Source organism: Nerophis ophidion, linkage group LG02 (assembly GCF_033978795.1).
Source record: "Nerophis ophidion isolate RoL-2023_Sa linkage group LG02, RoL_Noph_v1.0, whole genome shotgun sequence".
NCBI lineage: Eukaryota > Metazoa > Chordata > Actinopteri > Syngnathiformes > Syngnathidae > Nerophis > Nerophis ophidion.
Window position 1 is genome coordinate 85821637 of NC_084612.1, and position 21344 is coordinate 85842980.

A 21344-nucleotide genomic window follows, 5' to 3' on the forward strand; every position below is an offset into this window, starting at 1 on the left:
AGCTGAGATAGGCGCCAGCGCCCCCCGTGACCCCGAAAGGGAATAAGCGGTAGAAAATGGATGGATGGATGGATTTATATACATTTATAGTGACATGCAAAATCCAGTTTCAAATAATAATAATTATAATAATTATGATAATAATTTAAAAAATATCAATAATTATTGCTCAGTTTGCTGCACTGGTTTGCTTTAACACTGAATATGGAACAAGCAACGCTAATATAACTTAATAGTGCAAAATCAACTTTCAAAAAACAAAAGAAAAAACATTAATGGCATATTAAATACAATTTTAATAAAAAATGTAATGCCTCTTTTCTATTTGCAGCCTTCTGAGGTAAATATCAACATTAACTTTTTCCACAGGCTAATCCATCCATCCATCCATCCATTTTCTACCGCTTATTCCCTTTCGGGGTCGCGGGGGGCGCTGGCGCCTATCTCAGGTACAATCGGGCGGAAGGCAGGGTTACTAATACATTTGAAAATAAATAAGGGGGGGTGGGGAGGGGTTATATTGTAGCATCCCGGAAGAGTTAGTGCTGCAAGAGGTTCTGGGTATTTGTTCTGTTGTGTTTATGTTGTGTTACGGTGCGGATGTTCTCACGAAATGTATTTGTCATTCTTGTTTGGTGCGGGTTCACAGTGTGGCGCATATTTGTAACAGTGTTAAAGTTGTTTAAACGGCCACCCTCATTGTGACCTGTATGGCTGTTGACCAAGTATGCCTTGCATTCACATACCTGTGTGTAGAAGCTGCATATATTATGTGAGTGGCCCGGCACGCTGTTTGTATGGAGGATAAGCGGACGTGACGACAAGTTGTAGAGGGCGCTAAAGGCAGTGCCTTTAAGCCACGCCCCCAATATTGTTGTCCGGGAGAATGTTTTTCGGGAGGGTTGGCAAGTATGAGTATTAGCGGTGAATGCGGTGTTACAGCGACACCGCCGCTCTACAATACCAGCTTTAATGTTAATTTGATATTGCCTCAAGGGCCAAATGAAATTACACGGCGGGCCAAATTTGTCCCCCGGGCCAGAGTTTGACACCCATGACCTATACGCTTCGGTAAAAGGTGAAATAATGTTAAAAGTAGGTATATTTTATGTATTGTAGATATTCAAAGTAAAATAATGATAATAGAATTGTGTGGTTTCCGTCTTTAAACCAATCAACAACATTTTAAGTTGCGCTGAATGCAGACTGTGATGGTTAATATTCATCACACAAATTATATTTTAGACATTGGTTTTTTTTGATTGATTGATACTTTTATTAGTAGATTGCACAGTAAAGTACATATTCCGTACAATTGACCACTAAATATACGGTATTAGCTTTCACTGTTATGCTGATGACACCCAACTCTACATGCCCCTAAAGCTGACCAACACGCCAGACTGTAGTCAGTTGGAAGCGTGTCTTAATGAAATTAAACAATGGATGTCCGCTAACTTTTTGCAACTTAATGCCAAAAAAACGGAAATGCTGATTATCGGTCCTGCTAGACACCGACCTCTATTTAATAATACAACTTTAACATTTGACAACCAAATCATAAAACAAGGTGACTCTGTAAAAAATCTGGGTATTATCTTCGACCCAACTCTCTCCTTTGAGGCACACATTAAAAGCGTTACTAAAACGGCCTTCTTTCATCTCCGTAATATCGCTAAAATTCACTCCCTTCTGTCCACTAAAGACGCTGAGATCATTATCCATGCGTTTGTTACGTCTCGTCTCGATTACTGTAACGTATTATTTTCGGGTCTCCCCATGTCTAGCATTAAAAGATTACAGTTGGTACAAAATGCGGCTGCTAGACTTTTGACAAGAACAAGAAAGTTTGATCATATTACGCCTGTACTGTATATACCTTTATATACATATATACATACATATATACCTATACTGTATATACCTTTATATACATATATACATACATATATACCTGTACTGGCTCACCTGCACTGGCTTCCTGTGCACTTAAGATGTGACTTTAAGGTTTTACTACTTACGTATAAAATACTACACGGTCTAGCTCCAGCCTATCTTGCCGATTGTATTGTACCGTATGTCCCGGCAAGAAATCTGCGTTCAAAAGACTCCGGCTTATTAGTGATTCCTAGAGCTCAAAAAAAGTCTGCGGGCTATAGAGCGTTTTCCGTTCGGGCTCCAGTACTCTGGAATGCCCTCCCGGTAACAGTTCGAGATGCTACCTCAGTAGAAGCATTTAAGTCTCATCTTAAAACTCATCTGTATACTCTAGCCTTTAAATAGACCTCCTTTTTAGACCAGTTGATCTGCCGCTTCTTTTCTTTTCTTTCTCCTATGTCCCCCCCTCCCTTGTGGAGGGGGTCCGGTCCGATGACCATGGATGAAGTACTGACTGTCCAGAGTCGAGACCCAGGATGGACCGCTCGTCGGGACCCAGGATGGACCGCTCGCCTGTATCGGTTGGGGACATCTCTACGCTGCTGATCCGCTTGAGATGGTTTCCTGTGGACGGGACTCTCACTGCTGTCTTGGAGCCACTATGGATTGAACTTTCACAGTATCATGTTAGACCCGCTCGACATCCATTGCTTTCGGTCCCCTAGAGGGGGGGGGGTTGCCCACATCTGAGGTCCTCTCCAAGGTTTCTCATAGTCAGCATTGTCACTGGCGTCCCACTGAATGTGAATTCTCCCTGCCCACTGGGTGTGAGTTTTCCTTGCCCTTTTGTGGGTTCTTCCGAGGATGTTGTAGTCGTAATGATTTGTGCAGTCCTTTGAGACATTTGTGATTTGGGGCTATATAAATAAACATTGATTGATTGATTGATTGATTGATGGTAACACCCCAATAAGTTTTTCAACCTGTTTAAATCGGGGTCCACGTTAGTATCGTAGCTACCCAGCTGAGTGAGGACGTCCTGCAAATAAACAAAGTTCTGCGGTGACGTCAAACAACTTCCGCCAAACCCCTTCTGTAGGCCAGGGGCGCCACTGAGGGCCGTACACTGAATAATCAAAGCAAGCGGGGGCCATTTATTTTAAAAAACAATACAATATATGAATTAAAAATATACATTTAGGCCTCCACTCAAGCTTGATCCCTTGGTCAAAAGAAAATGTTAAAAATGTGTCATTATTCAGCATTATTATTTTTATTATCATTGAAGTTTTAAATCTCTAGATCAACATGAGGTCTATCCGTCAATATGACGTTTTTAATATTTAAGTTGTATGCTCTTTTTGTCAAAGAAAAACATGTTTCTTGGGGGGGAAAAAACACACAAAATATGCAATATTTCCCCCCAATAACATTTTTAAGTAGAATATTTGAGATTATATGATAATTGGAGCTGTAAAAAGGTCAAAAACTCATGAGACCATTGATTTTAAGTCACTATTATTATTTGTGCAATGACACTTGTAGGAGCCTAAATGCTGTTTAAGTTCATTTACATTTTATGGAAGGTGCTTTATGTTTATTCAGCCAAAAGAGGACTATTTACTTTATTTGCATGATAAGAAAATTGATATTAAGGGACGGCGTGGCGCAGTGGGAGAGTGGCCGTGCGCAACCCGAGGGACCCTGGTTCAAATCCCACCTAGTACCAACCTCGTCACGTCCGTTGTGTCCTGAGCAAGACACTTCACCCTTGCTCCTAATGGGTGCTGGCTGGCGCCTTGCATGGCAGCTCCCTCCATCAGTGTGTGAATGTGTGTGTGAATGGGTAAATGTGGAAGTAATGTCAAAGCGCTTTGAGTACCTTGAAGGTAGAAAAGCGCTATACAAGTACAACCCATTTATCATTTATTTATTTATATATTGAATGCTTAGAGTAATTATATAAAACTCACTTTAATTGTTATATTCCAGTTTATTTTATATAATAATCTTTTTTACACATTCTGATTATATTGATTAGTTTATTTTTATATTTTTTATATTTATTTTCATTTACTAAAGTTCTATTTTTTTTAAATACCTTATATAAGATATTCTTTTTTTTTTTTACAGGCATTTTGGAGTCCTTTAGTCATCCACGGTTTAAACTCGCCGTAGTTTGACTTCCTTTTATAATTTACTACTGGACAATTTCCATCATATAGTATTTTAAATGTGTTTAAGAATTATTCATAAGCTGTATTAACTTCTTTTTTTTTTAATCATAAATAGTATTCCAATTTTGCTTTTGTAGTTCATTCTTGAATTTGTTGAGCGTTTTCTCTGTTATGATTCTTTTATAGACAGTTTCACATTCATTCTTGATTTTAATTTTACTGGCACAGTTGTAGACCACAAAGACTGGGAGATGATCACTTATATCATTTATCAAGATTCCACATATTAGGTTGTCATCCATTATATTGGTAAATATATTGTCAATTAGGGTGGCACTATGTCATGTGATTCTTGTTGCTTTATTTATCAAAGATATCAAACTCATACAGTGCATTGTGTCTATAAATTCAGCTGTTTCTCTATTGCTACTTGTATGTATTAAGTCAATGTTAAAGTCTCCACTAGTAAATATGTCTTTGTTATTCAATTTATAAAATAATCCTTCCATAGCTTTGGTGAATGTTTCTATTTTGGATCCCGGAGTTCTATATATACAGCTAACTAGGATATTTTTTCTTCCTTCTCTTATAATCTCTACCATTATACATTCCATTACTTGTTCAATGATAGATGTCATATTTTCAACTTTAATAAAGTTTGGATTTTTATCAATATAGAGTGCTACTCCTCCCTTTTTATCTATTCTATCCAAATGCACAAATTCATATCCATTCAGACCAAAATCTACACTTAAATATCCATTTATATGGTGAAAGTTTGCAGACAGACTTCTACTATTATGTATAATTGTTAATCGGTTACTTAATTGTATACTGTCATTATATTGTTCATCATGAGATGGTTTCCTGTGGACGGGACTCTCACTGCTGTCTTGGAGCCACTATGGATTGAACTTTCACAGTATCATGTTAGACTCGCTCGACATCCATTGCTTTCGGTCCCCTAGAGGGGGGGGGTTGCCCACATCTGAGGTCCTCTCCAAGGTTTCTCATAGTCAGCATTGTCACTGGCGTCCCACTGAATGTGAATTCTCCCTGCCCACTGGGTGTGAGTTTTCCTTGCCCTTTTGTGGGTTCTTCCGAGGATGTTGTAGTCGTAATGATTTGTGCAGTCCTTTGAGACATTTGTGATTTGGGGCTATATAAATAAACATTGATTGATTGATCTGTATAATATTTGTCATTCATTGCTATGCCATTGAATACATTTTTTTCAGGGTCTATATCGTTTTCAAACATAGTGCAAAGTTCATATTTCACTCATTCATTTGCTGTTATATTAACATTCAATTACCAAGTTGGCAACATGATTTCTGGTTTCATCATTTGTACTTTTCAAGCTCCCCCATTTCAGGCGTAATTATTACATTTGTCAAAATGATTTGATGACGTAACTGTTTTAATTGCATATATGGCAGAAGGATCTGTGTGGTAAGGTTTTTAGACGCAAGGTGTTATGGGTAATTGCTGTCAGGTGCGGTGGAATCGAGTCACACAGTTTTTTGACCTCACTCATACTTATTCTCATTCATACTTTTTCTAACTCGTACTGCAACAAACTCTCTTTATTTTGTCATTCATTCGTTCCCACATGGTGACTGTTTTATGTTTTGAATTATTAAGATCACAAGTAAACCATACAAACCAAGAAGAAGGTCTGGAGTTTTGTTTTGTTGTTGCCGCAGCAAGCAGAGTCAAGCTTAAGGCTACTTTAGGAATCTACAACACTTAAAAACAAAACACACTGATCCAAAGGGGTTCTACTCATTAAAGTGTTAAAAAAATAAATCCCAATTTTTTTTTTTTACTGTTTACTTTTAACTAGGGCTGGGCAACGATTAAAAATTTTAATCGAAGTTAATCGCACTATTTGTCAGATTAATCGTGATTAACTGCATTTTATACACAAAGCCCAATAATGAATTCAAAAGTAGTGTGTAGTGCACCTTTATTGGAATATTCTCCCACATGAACAAAAGCGCCAAAACAATTGTTGTGCAAACACAATTTAAATCAGTCCTTGTTCAACAGTAGCAGTTAAATAGCATATTTTACGAAAATCAACTCCAAAAATGTAAATACAAACATTTAAGCTTATTGCCACTGCCAGGGTATTTAAGTTATCCTGTTTGTTATGGAAAATAAATATAATCTACATACAAATCTCTGAGCCACAATCATAACATCTGAACAGGCAATTTCTGAGGTAACAGCAGAAACATTTTTTTTATTATGTTTAAAAAACCTATATTATAGGTAGTGGGCTGTTTTAGGGAATTTTGGATCAAATGATCCGTAGTAGCAATATTAATAATGTTGTGTTTATTCTGCGTAGTGCACTTAAAATAATTATGACCATATCTAGGAATTGATATGATGGGAATTTTCCGATTGTTTGCTTGGTGCTTTGATAAACTGAAGGCATCATATACATGGTACTATATTGTGATGTTATGAGCCAGGGAAAAAAAGAACTACCCTACCCAGCATGCAACAGGAGTGAGGAGCATGCGCGGTAGCCCGGTATAGGTTGTGTCGCCATGACGGCATCTTGTATGTTGTGATATGCACGCTCTGAAAGCAAACGTTAAGAACTCAGCCAACACTCCTGGTCTGCATTATTCATAAATAGACAGACAACACATATACTCCGCTGCTTCACAGGCCGCTGGATGTAGCCGGCAAAGTATTCCCATGCTAGCTAGCACGCCTCATTCAGTCCAAAACGGCCCGATCTATCCACATCCAGAATTGTCTGGCGGTCGTAAGTGATCCCGGAGTGACCACGCTGTAAGCCAGCCAGGAAATTTGCAGAATTGTCCGGTATTTTTGCCAAATGTTCCATCTTTACCAAGAGCCCCTCCACGCCGGGCGACGCCATCTTCTTAAGAAAAGGCGTTAACAAAATAAAAGCATGTAAACAACATACGTAAATACGCGATAAAATAATTATCGGCGTTAATAGATTGATGAGTTAACTCATAATTAACGCATTAATTTGCCCACCCCTACTTTTAACACAATGGTCTCGAGATCAACTTCAGATCTAATCGTCAATTATAAGTTTTTTTTGTTTGTTAGTTTTAGCCCCTTCTTTAAAAAAAAAAAAAACAGCTCAGTTTTTATATGGCAAACATAAAATATCCAACATTTGCCCCCAAAAATATCTCCAAGTGGAATATTTAACGTGACGTAATTGGAGCCTTGAATTGGTCAATAATTCATGACATTGATTTTGATTCACTTATTATTTTTTTAAAGAAAGAAACCGCCTGCATGGCAGCTTTGTGTTATTAGAGTCAACACTGCAAAATGTTCCGGTCACATTTTACATTTGCTCTTTTATACCACTTTTTATGTTTTTCATTTTTTTCAATCATATTTTGAAAATGTGCCGTGGGGCCGTTAAAAAACGACCTGCGGGCCGCAAATGGCCCCCGGGCCACACTTTGGACACCTCTGCTGTAGGCCCTCGCATTTCCCTTACTTTTTGTTGATCAATTGAATACAATGTCAACCAATTAATACTGTGAGATTATTGAGGTTTATTTAGTACATCGGCGACAGGAGAATGCCTCAATATTCCAAAGATAAAGTACGATGTTACAAAGTTTGCTGTTATTTTTCCAATTTAATTTCGTGTTTCCGTATAGCAGGGGTCGGCAACCCAACATGTTGAAAGAGCCATATTGGACCAAAAATACAAAAACAAATCTATCTGGAGCCGCAAAAAATTAAAAGCCATATTACATACAGATAGTGTGTCATGAAATATAAATTGAATTATGAGGACTTGAAGGAAATTAAATGAGCTCAAATATAGCTACAAATGAGGCATAATGATGCAATATGTACATACAGCTAGCCTAACTAGCATGTTAGCATCGATTAGCTCGCAGTCATGCAGCAACCAAATATGTCTAATTAGCACTCCACACAAGTCAATAACGTCAATAAAACTCACCTTTGTGCATTCATGCACAACGTAATAAGTTTGGTGGACAAAATGAGACAGAAAAAGAAGTGGCATTAAACACGTCTTAGAAAGTTTGACATGTAAACAAACTAAGGTGAGTTCAAGGACCGCCAAAATAAGTAGGACAAAACGGCGCTCGCCAAATACTCGAACCAGTGAAGCATGTTTAATATAAACAGTGTGCTTTATAACAATTAGGGAGGTTTGTGTCATGTTTGTCCTCCGACAGAAACCAAAGTAAAACAAAAAATATGTTTTTTTTCCCCTCATTTCCATTTTTCATATATTTTTGAAAAAGCTCTAGAGAGCCACTAGGGCGGCGCTAAAGAGCCACATGCGGCTCCAGAGCTGCGGGTTGCCGACCCCTGCTATATAAACATCAATGTGGACATTTTCACTTGATACTATTTTGCACTAGCGAGGCTTCACTTAAATAAAATATCATTGATATCCACACTGCTCCTTTACTTCTGTGCCGTTTATTACTAAATGAAGTCACTTTTTGGAATGACGTTGGATCTACCAATTACACACGTAACCATTTTCCTGCTGCTACAATGTCTGCTTTCACATATATTTGGAATCCTGGAGACACCTCACACATGCTCTGGAGCAGTGTGTTTCAACCACTGTGCCGCAGCGTGTGATATAGTTTGGTGTGCCGTGGGGGGATGATCTAATTTCACCTATTTTGGGTTAAAAATATTGTTTGCAAAGCAGTAATTATAGTCTACAAATGATGTGTTGTTGTTGAGTGTCTAGAGCTGGGCAGAGTAACCGTGTAATACTCTTCCATATCAGTAGGTGGCAGCCGGTAGCTAATTGCTCTGTAGATGTCAGAAACAGCGGGAGGTAGTGTGCAGGTAAAAAAGTGTCTAATGCTTAAACCAAAAATAAACAAAAGTGAGAAAACGCATTGAAGCTTAGGGAAGGCTATGCAGAACCAAACTAAAAGTGAACTGGCTACAAAGTCAACAAAAACAGAATGCTGGACGACAGCAAAGACTTACTGTGGAGCAAAGACAGCGTCCACAATCTACATCCCAACATGACATGACAATCAACAATGTCCACACATAGAAGGATAAAAACAACTAAAATCTTCTTGACTGCTAAAACAAAGTAGGTTTTGGGAACAGCGCTCAAAGGAAGACATGAAACTGCTACAGGAAAATACCAACACAACAGGAAAAGCCACCAAAATAAGAGCGCAAGACAAGAAGTAAAAGACTACACACAGGGAAAGAGCCAAAAAGTGAAATAAGTCAGGGTGTGATGTGACAGGTGGTGACAGTACACCTACTTTGAGACAAGAGCTATAGTCATGCATGCTTGCTTATGCTTTAAAGTCATATCCAACTAATGCGACAAATACTTTTTGCTGTCAACTGAGTTTTGTTTTTTAATGACTTCTGCAGGTGGTGTGCCTCCGCATTTTTTCAACGCTAAAAATGTGCTTTGGCTCCAAAAAAGGTTGAACAACACTGCTCTGGAGCTCCCCTAGTGGCGAGGGACAAAGAGCAAGGCTCATTATTATTGTCACAATTGGCTCTTTGTCTCATAACTTCCAAACTATCAGGCCGGGCAATTTAGTAACACTTACAAAAAATGTACTGGACCAACCGACACAAATAAAGTTTCTTTACAGCATCAATGTGCTTACTAGTCTAAGTTTGTCAAAGCCTTATTTCTTCCGTTGTTTTTTTCAATCTAGGTCCGCTCTCCGCTTGTCGGAGGCGTCAATGTGCATCGTGAGTCGTCATGTGCCAAAACAAAGCGGAATGGAGTTCAAAACTTGCGTGGCAGACTGAGCAGGAATACGTTTCCCCCCCGCCGTGCGTTCTTGCGTGTGTTCTCAAGTGTGACTTTTGAGAGAATTTTTTGCCGCAAATTGAGCACGTGAAGGGTTTCTCTCCGCTGTGTGTTCTGGCGTGCGCCGTCAACGAGCCCTTCACCGGGAAAGCTTTGCCGCACACGGAGCAGGTGAAGGGTTTCTCACCGCTGTGTCTTCTCATGTGCCGGATCAGTACCGAACGGTCACTGAAATGTGTGTCGCACATTGCACAGGAAAAAGGTTTCTCTCCTGTGTGCGTCCGTGTGTGCGTTGTCAGGTTTCCCTTGTACGCAAACGTTTTGCCACAAACGGTGCAGACAAACGGTTTTTCCCCAGTGTGACTTCTCATGTGTCTTTTCAGGTTGCTTCTATCGTAAAACGTTTTTTCACACACAGTGCAGGAAAAATGTTTCCAGTGTGTGTCGTCAGCGTGACAAGTCGCAGCAGCTTTCGAGTCTTCGTCGTCAGTTTCAAGGGAGCGTGGCGTCATGTCCTCACTATCTGACAGTGGAGCAAAGTCCGCTTGTGACCCTCCAGCATCAGCTTCTGTCATCAAGTGTTGACTTGAGCTGCTGCTTGGAGGCTCCACCTCTCTCCTCTCCTCACTTTCACCTCTGACCTCATCTTCTTCACTCTTCACAGGGACACCGACCTCAGGGAACGCCTCCAGTCCTTCAAGATGCTCTCCCCCTTCATCTTTAATGTGCTGGACATCTGCAGCTCATAAAAAGACAATCACATTCAGGTCACATGGTGTTCTGGCTCCAAAATTTTAGTCCGAGACACAAAAGTACTTAGAGTAAGTTGAATGGCAGAAACGGGGGGAAAAAACGAGCTAAAATGAAAAAGAAAATGTTGGTATAAGTAATTTGGAGTGCGATGTTACAGCAGATGGCAATTTGGATCGTACTTCAGTATTAATGTCACCCTTTGGTCCATTTTCGGTACAAAATCTTGAAGAAAAGATGACTAAATATGCTAAAGGACATCATCATCCACAGAACCGTGTGGTAATTTGGTACTCTGCAGTGGACTGACGGCTCTGAAATGAAAACATGTTCATATACAACAAATACTGTAGATGAACTACGATCAAGTATTGGACAGGACGTCGAAAATGTGTAAAAAAGTTGTACTTTATATGAGAAAAAAATGGGGATACAAACGGTACAAAACAATCTTTTTATCTTGTTATCTGTCATTCATTCATTCACCCGTAGGCTCATAACGCTCAATCTCATCAACCACAATGCACCTGTTCCCGCTCTTTTTTTTTTTACATCTGGTTTGCTGCAATGAATTGTGGAACATGCAGGATTTTATCTAACCTTTTGTTAAGCTAGAAAATAGAAAACAACTCAATCCAGTGTCAGTGTTTCTCAAATAATCAATATCAAATACATGTTTGAATCAAATCAATTTCCTTTTAACACTTTTTTAACTGTAAATAATAATAGGTAAGTTTTAGTGCTTTCATAGTGAGTTTACTGACAGATATAAGTAAGAACTTTACACTACTTTATATTAGAAATGGCAACAGTGGAGGATGAATGTCACACAACAAGAAGATCGAGAAGAAGAAGATTATGGAGTACGGTGTCTGCACGGACTACAAAGGCGAAAGTGCGCACATTTTTCAAACTTAAGTTAAACTACACACACATGAGCTGTGGCAAATTTTTTCTCTGCATTCGACCCATCACCCTAGATCACCTCCTGGGAGGCGAGGGGAGCAGTGAGCAGCAGCGGTGGCCGCGCCCGGGAATCCTTTTTGGTGATTTAACCCCCAATTCCAACCCTTGATGCTGAGTGCCAAGCAGGGAGGTAATGGCTCCCATTTTTATAGTCTTTGGTATGACTCGGTATGACTTTGGTTTGAACTCACAACCTACTCATCTCAGGGCGGACACTCTAACAACTAGGCCACTCAGGACTTATGCAGATCCCTAATACACATCAGCAGGTACCAGAAGGTAAGAAAAGTTGGTTTTGCATGCTATTGAGAAACAAAACGCCAGATAATATGTCTGCTAATGGGTGACATGTTGTGGTGCTTATACACACACAATAGTCATACCCCCTATGCCTGACTACGGTAAGCGTAACGGGCCGACAATCAATCAATGTGGTACTAAAACCTTTTGACAGGTTTTTGAGCGCCGTGTGTAATGTTCTATATTCTCAATGGAACATTTAAAGTTTTGGTGTTGTTTACTGGGGTCATATCCCATACCACACCTATCTCTTATGTGTGACTGCCATCTACTGACCACACTTATCATTACACCATGTACCAAACAAAAGTGTATTCGAGGTCGGTAAGCATGACCAGAACTATTACGTACATTAGGCGCACCGGGTTATAAGGTGCACTGTCCATTTTTGAGAAAATGAAAGGATTTTAAGTGTGCCTTAGAGTCTGAAAAATATTGAGATGAACTTTATACTGTATACCTTTAGATTTATGGCCCTGAATTGGGCTGGGTGATAAAACAACATAAATACATATCCCAATTTTACAATTACCGTATTTCCTTGATTTGCCGCCGGGTATATAGTATGCGCCTACCGTGAATTACTGCCGGGTCCAACTCGTTTTGCAAAGTAATTAGCGCATGCTTAGTATTAGCGCCGGGTCAAACTCACGAGTGACACTTCCCCTGTCATCATTTTCAAAACGGAAGAGGCTGATTTCAATAATTTGAAATTGCATAAAAGGAAGAAGATTAAGAGCTATTCAGTAGGATTTAAGGTCCAAACTATTGAATATGCTAAAAAGAACAGTAAGCAGCTATGTTTTATTAATATACCGTAGCTGCGTGTGTCAAATATGAGTCATTAAATGACTCCCGCCTCCTGGTGGTAGAGGGCGCTAGTGATCCTTCTTGTGACTACTCGGCTGCAGAAGAAGTGACAACAAGTGTAGATATGTGCTGGGACGGATATGACGCGGGGGTGCACGACGGACCATTTAGGATGTAACACCACTACTCTTATGCTGGATATGTAAACAACTGGGCTGAAATAAAGTATGTTCCAGTCCTAAATACCCAGTGTGTTATTTATACCATAACACTTCATGGTGGCAGCGGTGGGATAAAGAGATCAACCACGGGGCAGAACGAGAGGGGGGAGTTGTCCGAGGATAATTCTGTCGTCGCCCGCACTACACGTGAGGAGCCGAGCTAACTGAGCAACTCAAACGAGAGCGCGCTATGGCTACACACCTAGCGACCGTGAACTGGACCAGCCAGAGTGAGCAGCGTGAGTTTATTTTTTTCCTCTCGCTTGCACTTTTAACATGGAGGATGACATATCTAAAATAAAACAGTTTTCTAAACTGGACTTTCAATCGAAGCAGGAGGTAATAAAGGAAGATCTCCATCAAGACAGAGAGACTTTTAAAACTGAAGAAAGATAAGGAAGACTTCTATAAACGAGTTATCGATGCTTTTGATCAGAAGGAGCTGTGCATGGACTTCATTTATAAGTAAAGGTAAGACCATAATAACGTTTTTTTATTAAATGTGCTTTTCATGATGGTATCCTTTCATCACACTCAAATGTATAAGCGCAGGCCTAAATTTACCGCATGCCTTTGGTAAACGCCGGAGTGAAAAGAGGTTTTAAATCAATTAGAGCCCCGGCGGCAATTCAAGGAAATACAGTATGTTCAATGTTCAATCAATGTTTACTTATATAGCCCTAAATCACTCGTGTCTCAAAGGGCTGCACAAACCACTACGACATCCTCGGTAGGCCCACATAAGGGCAAGGAAAACTCACACCCAGTGGGACGTCGGTGACAATGATGACTATGAGAACTTTGGAGAGGACGAAAGCAATGGATGTCGAGCGGGTCTAACATGATACTGTGAAAGTTCAATCCATAATGGATCCAACACAGTCGCAAGAGTCCAGTCCAAAGCGGATCCAACACAGCAGCAAGAGTCCCGTTCACAGCGGAGCCAGCAGGAAACCATCCCAAGCGGAGGCGGATCAGCAGCGCAGAGATGTCCCCAGGCGATACACAGGCAAGCAGTACATGGCCACCGGATCGGATCGGACCGGACCCCCAGCAATGGATCATTAGTCATTTTTGCGAGGGCTGTCTCCGTGGAGTGATTTGCCCTGAAACCGGATTGAAAGGTTTCACATAGATTGTTAGACGCTAAGTGTTCATTTAACTACTCCGCAACAATTTTTTCGAGGGTTTTTGAAATAAAGGGAAGGTGAGACACCGGTCGGTAGTTTACCATGAGGTCAGGATCGAGGTTAGGTCTTTTAAGAAGAGGATGAATAACCGCTTTTTTGAATGCTAGGGGAACAGTGCCCGAGGAGAGTGATAAGTTTATAATATTTAGCACTGATGGACCTAATAATACAAAAAGCTCCTTGATCAGTTTCCCAGGAAGTGGGTCAAGTAAACATGTTGTTTGTTTTATTCCATTTACACGTTGTAACAATTCCTCTAATGTTATTTCCTCAAAACGAGAGAAACTATTTTGGAGGGCAGTATCCGCCGTATATACCATCTAGTCAGTGTTAATAGAACCCCGTTGTAGCTGGGACGCATTGTCTTTAATCTCCTTTCTAATGACTTCAATTTTCTTACTAAAGAATTGCATAAAGTCATCAGCTGAGTGGGTGGAGCTACTGGAAGGGGTCCCTTGTTGGGTTAGCGATGCTACCGTACTAAACAAAAATTTAGGATCGTTTTTATTACGGTGGATGAGATTTGAGTAATATTTAGCTTTAGCTAAGGTAAGCATGCGTTTATAAGTTATTAAACCATCACTCCATGCTTGATGGTGCACCTCAAGTTTAGTCGTGCGCCATTTGCGTTCCAGCTTTCTACATAATAATTTCTGAGCTCTAGTTTCTTCTGTAAACCACGGGGTGCGCTTTTTTGGAGCCTTTTTTAACTTTAGCGGTGCTATGTTATCAATGGTTTCAAGCAGGACGTTGTTAAAGTTGTTAGTGAGGTTATCAATAGAGCCCACATACTTTGGGAATGGTGCCATTACCGAGGGCAGTAGGTCAGCAAGAGTTGTCGTTGTGGCCGTATTAATGTCGCGGCTGCTATAGCAGTTATTATTATTATTAGTTTGACAAACATGCGTCTGAACCTCGAATTTTATAAGGTAATGATCGGACAATACTTTAGTATACGGGAGTATCGTAACTTTGGAAACGGTGATACCCCTGACAAGCACTCGGTCTATCGTATTACCGTTGCGATGTGTGGGTTCATTTATTATTTGTGTAAGACCACAGCTATCAATTATAGTCTGGACATTGTTTGAGTGTTTTTGTGTTGACATTTCCTTTTTTGCCTTAATAGCAGACAGCAGACAACATTTGAAATGAAAACATCCATGATATTTTTCTCCTGCTCCTTATTTTCAACAGTCCATAAAAAAAAAAACACTGATAATTATCGATATCGACAGACTTAAAACACTTGTGTTGTGATACAGTTTTTCAGCCCTGACCCTGGAAGGTGTCGGGAAAGAGAAATGTAACAAAGAAACCTTTGAGATGCTTGATTTCCAGGCCTGGTTGAGAAGTTGCTTGTTCCTCAGACTCTGGATGGTACATGAAGGGCTGGACATGAAAACCTGCTGTCATCGTCGCCATTTCTAAATAGAAGTAAAATACCAAAAAAAAGTTGTGAAGCGAGCTTCAAAACTACAGAGGGGTTCATTTGCATGTAAAAAGACACCACCCCAAAGCAGCTTTTTTCCCCGAGAGACACGCGGAAAACGGATCTGTAAAAGAATATTTAGAGCAGAGCACCGCTATTCCAAGTTATGTAGACCACAAGGAAGTATAGTAAATGTAGATTAAAACTCTTATTTGAATTTCTTTAAAAGGGAACTGGTCTTTAATCAGAATTTTGTCCATTTGTTCGAATAATTATGTGTAGGTTATCACAACTTTTATGCTTAAAGGCCGTTGCTATAGTTACTAGATAGATAAATAGTACTTTATTTACTATATATCATGCTGAAGTTGTGCTTTTCTATCTGTGCAAATGGACAACTTGCAATCATGCATTGCAGTCGTCTCTTATCAGTGTTTGTGTCCAGAACATCGAGTAACGTCACGCAGACAAAGCAGAGACAGGGCGATATCACGAGGGTCAGTACATTGGCATTTCTGAATAATCATGTATTGTGTCCAAGAGGGGCTGCTGAAATGACCCCCCTTGCCTTCAGAAGCAGCCTCAGTGATGTAACCAGGGACCTCCCAAATAAATAGAGGAGCGCGTGGGCCTGGACCTTAGAGCATAGGTTGGATATGTAACTAAGAGTACAGCCCAAAACGTCTCTCCTCATTGAGCCAAATTTAACTCTGTCTCTGCATGATTCCTTGCTTCTTGTCTGTTTAATAGAAGTCATCAGTGTTTGAACCTGACATCTTCATTCACAATCCTTGTGCATTCCAACTCGTAAAATATGGCAAGTACGAGGTGGCTAATGATGTAGCTAACGATTCAGCCCATAAAACCCACAAAACAACATTAAAAAAGCGCTAACAATACTCCATTTACATGTGGTGACCTGAATATTAACCAAGTTTTAGCAATAAGGTTATTATAGGCGCGAACATAGACAATCTATTTTTTTAGCGGCGCCGTGATCACAGAGCGCTAACTAGCTTATGATGCTATATTGACATATTGAGCTGCTGCATGGCCTCAGAGTCAGTGAAAGTTAATTGTAGATTATAAATCATGTCTCTCGCTTGGGTAGTAGAAGGTTCTGGCCTTTGACGTCCAACTTAGACTCGGTCTTTATCTCAGTGAGAGCAGACATTGTGCAGTAAGGGATTGTTTTATAAATTGTGTTGGCACTCATGAAGTAGAGTTGGTTTTGTTGGAGAGAAAATCGAACGTTGTGATGCATCTGTGAAATTAATACACCATTGTATGATTAACATTAATAAAATATGACCATTTATGGAAATGTACTGCACTGTTATTGCAACACAATACCATTTTATTTATATAAATAGTCAGCATATTGTGATGTAGACAGACACAAATTGACCTCCATAATCATCGAATCATCGGCATCAATCCCCAAACTGCGCAACAGATTTGTAGTTTGATGATGTAACTGCTGAGTTTGCATGAATGTAGCTGAGCAAAGTCAGGTTTAATATTGCAATTTAGACAAGAACTTTCTATGTACAACCATCTGTCATTTAGTGTTGTATTTCTTTTATTTATTTGAATTTGTGTGATGATGGAGTTCTGTGACTACCACTAAAGTTTACATACTGTATATGTTTTAACTTTTGGGGATTTAAGATGATATATAATGCAGTATTATAAATAATGATATAAGATGGTCTGGAGCTGCCAGAAATGAAGGTCTGTAAAATATAGTGTATATTTTATATATTTATATATATATATATATATGTGTGTGTATACAATTTTATGTATCATTGTGTACTAAATTCCATTACAGTTCTAATTAACTATTAATATTTATGAAAATATTTACCGTTTCCTGTTCTTCGCTCCTTTTAAATGATGAATTGCAACCATGTGAGTTACGCAACATAACCGAGATGATGACGTCATGGAGGTGGCTCACTGCTGTGGACATGTCACATGTTATCATCTGTGGCTTCATCCTGGACAATATTCATGACACATTTGTGCTTTGTTTTAAAGATGTGCTATATGAAAACTAAATTTTCAAAGGATATTTACCTTTGCAACCTCATTATTCTATTGGCTAAGTTTTAAATTCATAAAGTAAGTTCCTCAATACCCGACCTATTTTTTTGTGCTTTTAAAAAAAGATTCAGAACTCTACGTTAAAGTAATGTACCAATGATTGTCACACACATACTAGATGTGGCGAAATTATTCTCAGCATTTGACCCATCACCCTTGATCACCCCCTGGGAGGTGAGGGGAGCAGTGAGCAGCAGCGGTGCCGCGCCCGGGAATCATTTATGGTGATTTAACCCCCAATTCAAACCCTTAATGCTGAGTGCCAAGCAGGGAGGTAATGGCTCCCATTTTTATAGTCTTTGGTATGACTCGGTCAGGATTTGAACTCACGACCTACCCAAAACGCTCTCTACCTCTAACAACAAAAAAGCTGTAAAAACAACTATGCTGTCTTCCAAATTTAAGTTATTTACTAAAATTGAGTGAGCTTATGGTTTTACACTTTGTTTCTTACATATATATATATATATATATATATATATATATATATATATATATATATATATATATATATATATATATATATATATATATACATCCATTTTCTACCGCTTATTCCCTTTTGGGGTCGCGGGGGGTGCTGGCGCCTATCTCAGCGATATATATATTGCATTCTATTTTAGTTACTTTGAATTTTACAACCCCCTGTCACCGTTTTGTATTGTTTTTGTACTTATTTTGATTATTGTTTCTCGTCTGTTTGTAAATGTTGAAATTTATGAATAAGGTGAAACAAAAAAAAAACATGTCACATGTTATAAAGATGTGCTATTTGGATTTACACTGTATGAAAACCAAATTTGAAAAAGAAATTTTACCTTTACAACCTCATTATTCTATTGGCTAAGTTTTATATTCATAAATGGAAGTTTCTCAATACCCGACCTGTTTTTTTGTGCCTTTAAAAAAGATTTAGAACTCTACGTTAAAACACTCTCTACCTCTAACAAGCAAAAAGTTGTGAAGAGCATGATGCTGTGTTGCACATTCACGTTATTTACTGAACTTGTGTGAGCCTATGGCTTTGCACTTTGTCACACACACACACACACTGTTTTTGTACTTTGATTATTATTTCTCAACTGTTTGTAAATGTTGACATTTATAAATAAAGGTTTATAAAAACGTACAAATAAAATAAAAAACTAAATAAAAAAAACATTTCACATGTTAACTGAATTATTTGTACATTGTGCAAATTATAAATAAATGTTCATAAAATGAAAACAATAATACATGTCACATGTTACTATTAGAGTAGCAGCCATCTCGTTTATTTCTGAGCAGCCAATGAGAATGCAGCTCAGCTATCACGTGACGTAAGCAAAACCACATTCCCGAGTTACACTTTCTGGACAAACTGTAAAAACAAACCTGCTGCATGTCGTTCTTCTCCATGTTTGTTGAAAAGAGCGTCCAGTAGTTGACGTTGTCGCTCGTTCTCCTCTTTTCTTCTAGAAAGTTCCTCCTCGTATTCTGCTATGGTTCTTTCTAACACTACAAATATTTCTTCCACAGCAGCAGTTAGTCGCTGCTTCACCAACACTCTCAGCATTTCTACTTTGCACATTTTCACACAAACACAACACTTTAGCGACCTGTCGATCACTTCCGGCTTTGTCTCTTTGTTAGCAGCTAGCCAGCTAAGCTAAACTAAACTAAGCTAGCCCGAGAAGCCTCGGAGTGACGCTGAGACAAATTTTGCCCAAACTGCAATTAACGACTTAGGAAAACTTTCGCAAAACATTTAGAGAAATCCAACAAAGGCCGCAACATTCTTGTCGTCTCGCTAACTTCAAATCCTTTCGTCGCAATCGAAACTTGTGCTGTAAAGTGGCGGTCGGCGCATGCGTAGCACATGTTGCTAACAAGCTAATATAGCCTAAGCTGTTTTGACAGTAATCGATGATCTGAGAATAGAAAAGAAAAGAGGACAAATATTGTCATCATTTAGTCTTCTTGCCTTTTTTCAACATGACCTAAAATGGAGACCGACGCATGCGCAGTAGCCATTCCTGTGCTTTGCTTCAGTGGCAGGTCGCAACCAACGTTATTAGGTGTATAGCACCACCTAGTGTACTGGAGGGGGAATGTTTGGGCCTTTGCTGATGAAAGCCACTACTAGCGACCACGCAGTCTGATAGTTTATATATCAATGATGAAATATTAACATTGCAACACAGGCCAATACGGCCACTTTAGTTGACTAAATTGCAATTTTAAATTTCACGCAAAGTATCCTGTTGAAAACGTCGGTATGATGACGCTTTTGATGATGCGTGACGTCTCGAATTGTAGCGGACAATTTGTTCCAGCCCGATCCAAGCTATAAGTAGTCTGCTTTAATGGCATAATTACGCAGTATTCTGGACATCTGTGTTGCTGAATCTTTTGCAGTTTGTTCAATTAATAATGGAGACGTCAAAGAAGAAAGATGTAGGTGGGAAGCGGTGTATTGCGACTGCCTTTAGCAACACAAACACAGCCGGTGTTTCCTTGTTTACATTCCCGAAGGTGAAGCTTTACTATGGAACAGAACGGTCAAGCGAACATGGTTCCCGACCACATGTTAACTGGCCGGTTTCAGTGAGAAAATGGTGGTAATATGTCGGCTCTTACCGTAGAAATGAGCGGAGCTTGCGTCCTCCTGCAGCTGTGGACTCTCTTACCTCCTCCCACCGGAGACACTGGCGGTTACCACACCCGTGGCCACACCCTTCTGACTTTTAGGTACCATATAATCTCACTAAAACACTAGTAACACAATAAGCAGATAAGTGATTTTCCAGAATTATCCTTGTAAATGAGTCTAATAAAATCTGAATCGCTCCCAATGCCCCCGCCTTTTTTTCTTCTTTTTTTTCTAGTCCTTCACTCTAACTTTCCTCATCTACGAATCTTTCATCCCCGCTCAAATAATGGGGAAATTGTCGCTTTCTCGGTCCGAATCGCTCTCGCTGCTGCTGGCCATGATTGTAAACAATGTTCAGATGCGAGGAGCTCCACAACCCGTGACGTCACGCGCACATCGTCTGCTACTTCCGGTACAGGCAAGGCTTTTTTATTAGCAACCAAAAGTTGCAAACTTTACTGTCGGTGTTCTTTACTAAATCCTTTCAGCAAAATTATGGCAATATTGCGAAATGATGAAGTATGACACATAGAATGGAGCTGCTATCCCCGTTTAAACAAGAACATCTCATTTCAGTAGTCTATCTGTGTTGGCCCTGCGATGAGGTGGCGACTTGTCCAGGGTGTACCCCGCCTTCCGCCCGATTGTAGCTGAGATAGGCGCCAGCGCCCCCCGCGACCCCAAAGGGAATAAGCGGTAGGAAATGGATGGATGGATCATTTCAGTAGGCCTTTAAACATTTTCAGTTGGATTTTTTTTTAAATGAGCCAATTTGCTTGAATAAAAAAAAAATAATAATAATAATAAACATGATATTTTAGGCAATGTTTCAATCAAAAATAATAGCAGCCCCCCCCCCACCCCCACCCAAAAGGCAACAGGAGATATAAAATAGTGCAAGTGTCTTGCTAAGCTAAACTCAAAAGGCAATCCACGTTCAACCCGCCAACACCTGTAGTGAGGGAACCACACCACTAGATGGCAGCATAGCACAGACAAGAATATGGCATACAGTCTAGATCAGTGGTCACCAACACGGTGCCCGTGGGCACCAGGTCGTCCGTAAGGAC

General features: G+C 39.7%; 1 protein-coding gene across 1 annotated transcript; it reads right to left on the reverse strand.

Annotated features, from left to right (window-relative positions):
* Positions 1-7176: 7176 nt before the first annotated feature.
* LOC133547066 (zinc finger protein 674-like) lies at positions 7177-19648 on the reverse strand. Its single transcript, XM_061892852.1, has 3 exons — positions 19017-19648; positions 15421-15528; positions 7177-10600 (listed from the first exon to the last, which is right to left on the reverse strand). Exons 1-3 carry the CDS (start codon positions 19210-19212, stop codon positions 9792-9794), a joined length of 1113 nt encoding a protein of 370 aa, XP_061748836.1. The 5' UTR covers positions 19213-19648; the 3' UTR covers positions 7177-9791.
* Between the last annotated feature and the right edge of the window lie 1696 nt (positions 19649-21344).

What these genes read in the sequence shown, in the direction of transcription:
- LOC133547066 (XM_061892852.1), bottom strand. Translation starts at nt 19,212, where the DNA reads ATGTGCAAAGTAGAAATGCTGAGAGTGTTGGTGAAGCAGCGACTAACT. An exon ending in AGAAGAACGACATGCAGCAG is followed by an intron (nt 15,529 to 19,016) that starts GTTTGTTTTTAC and finishes ACTTCTATTTAG; the next exon opens with AAATGGCGACGATGACAGCA. An exon ending in GGAAATCAAGCATCTCAAAG is followed by an intron (nt 10,601 to 15,420) that starts GTTTCTTTGTTA and finishes TATGAGCTGCAG; the next exon opens with ATGTCCAGCACATTAAAGAT.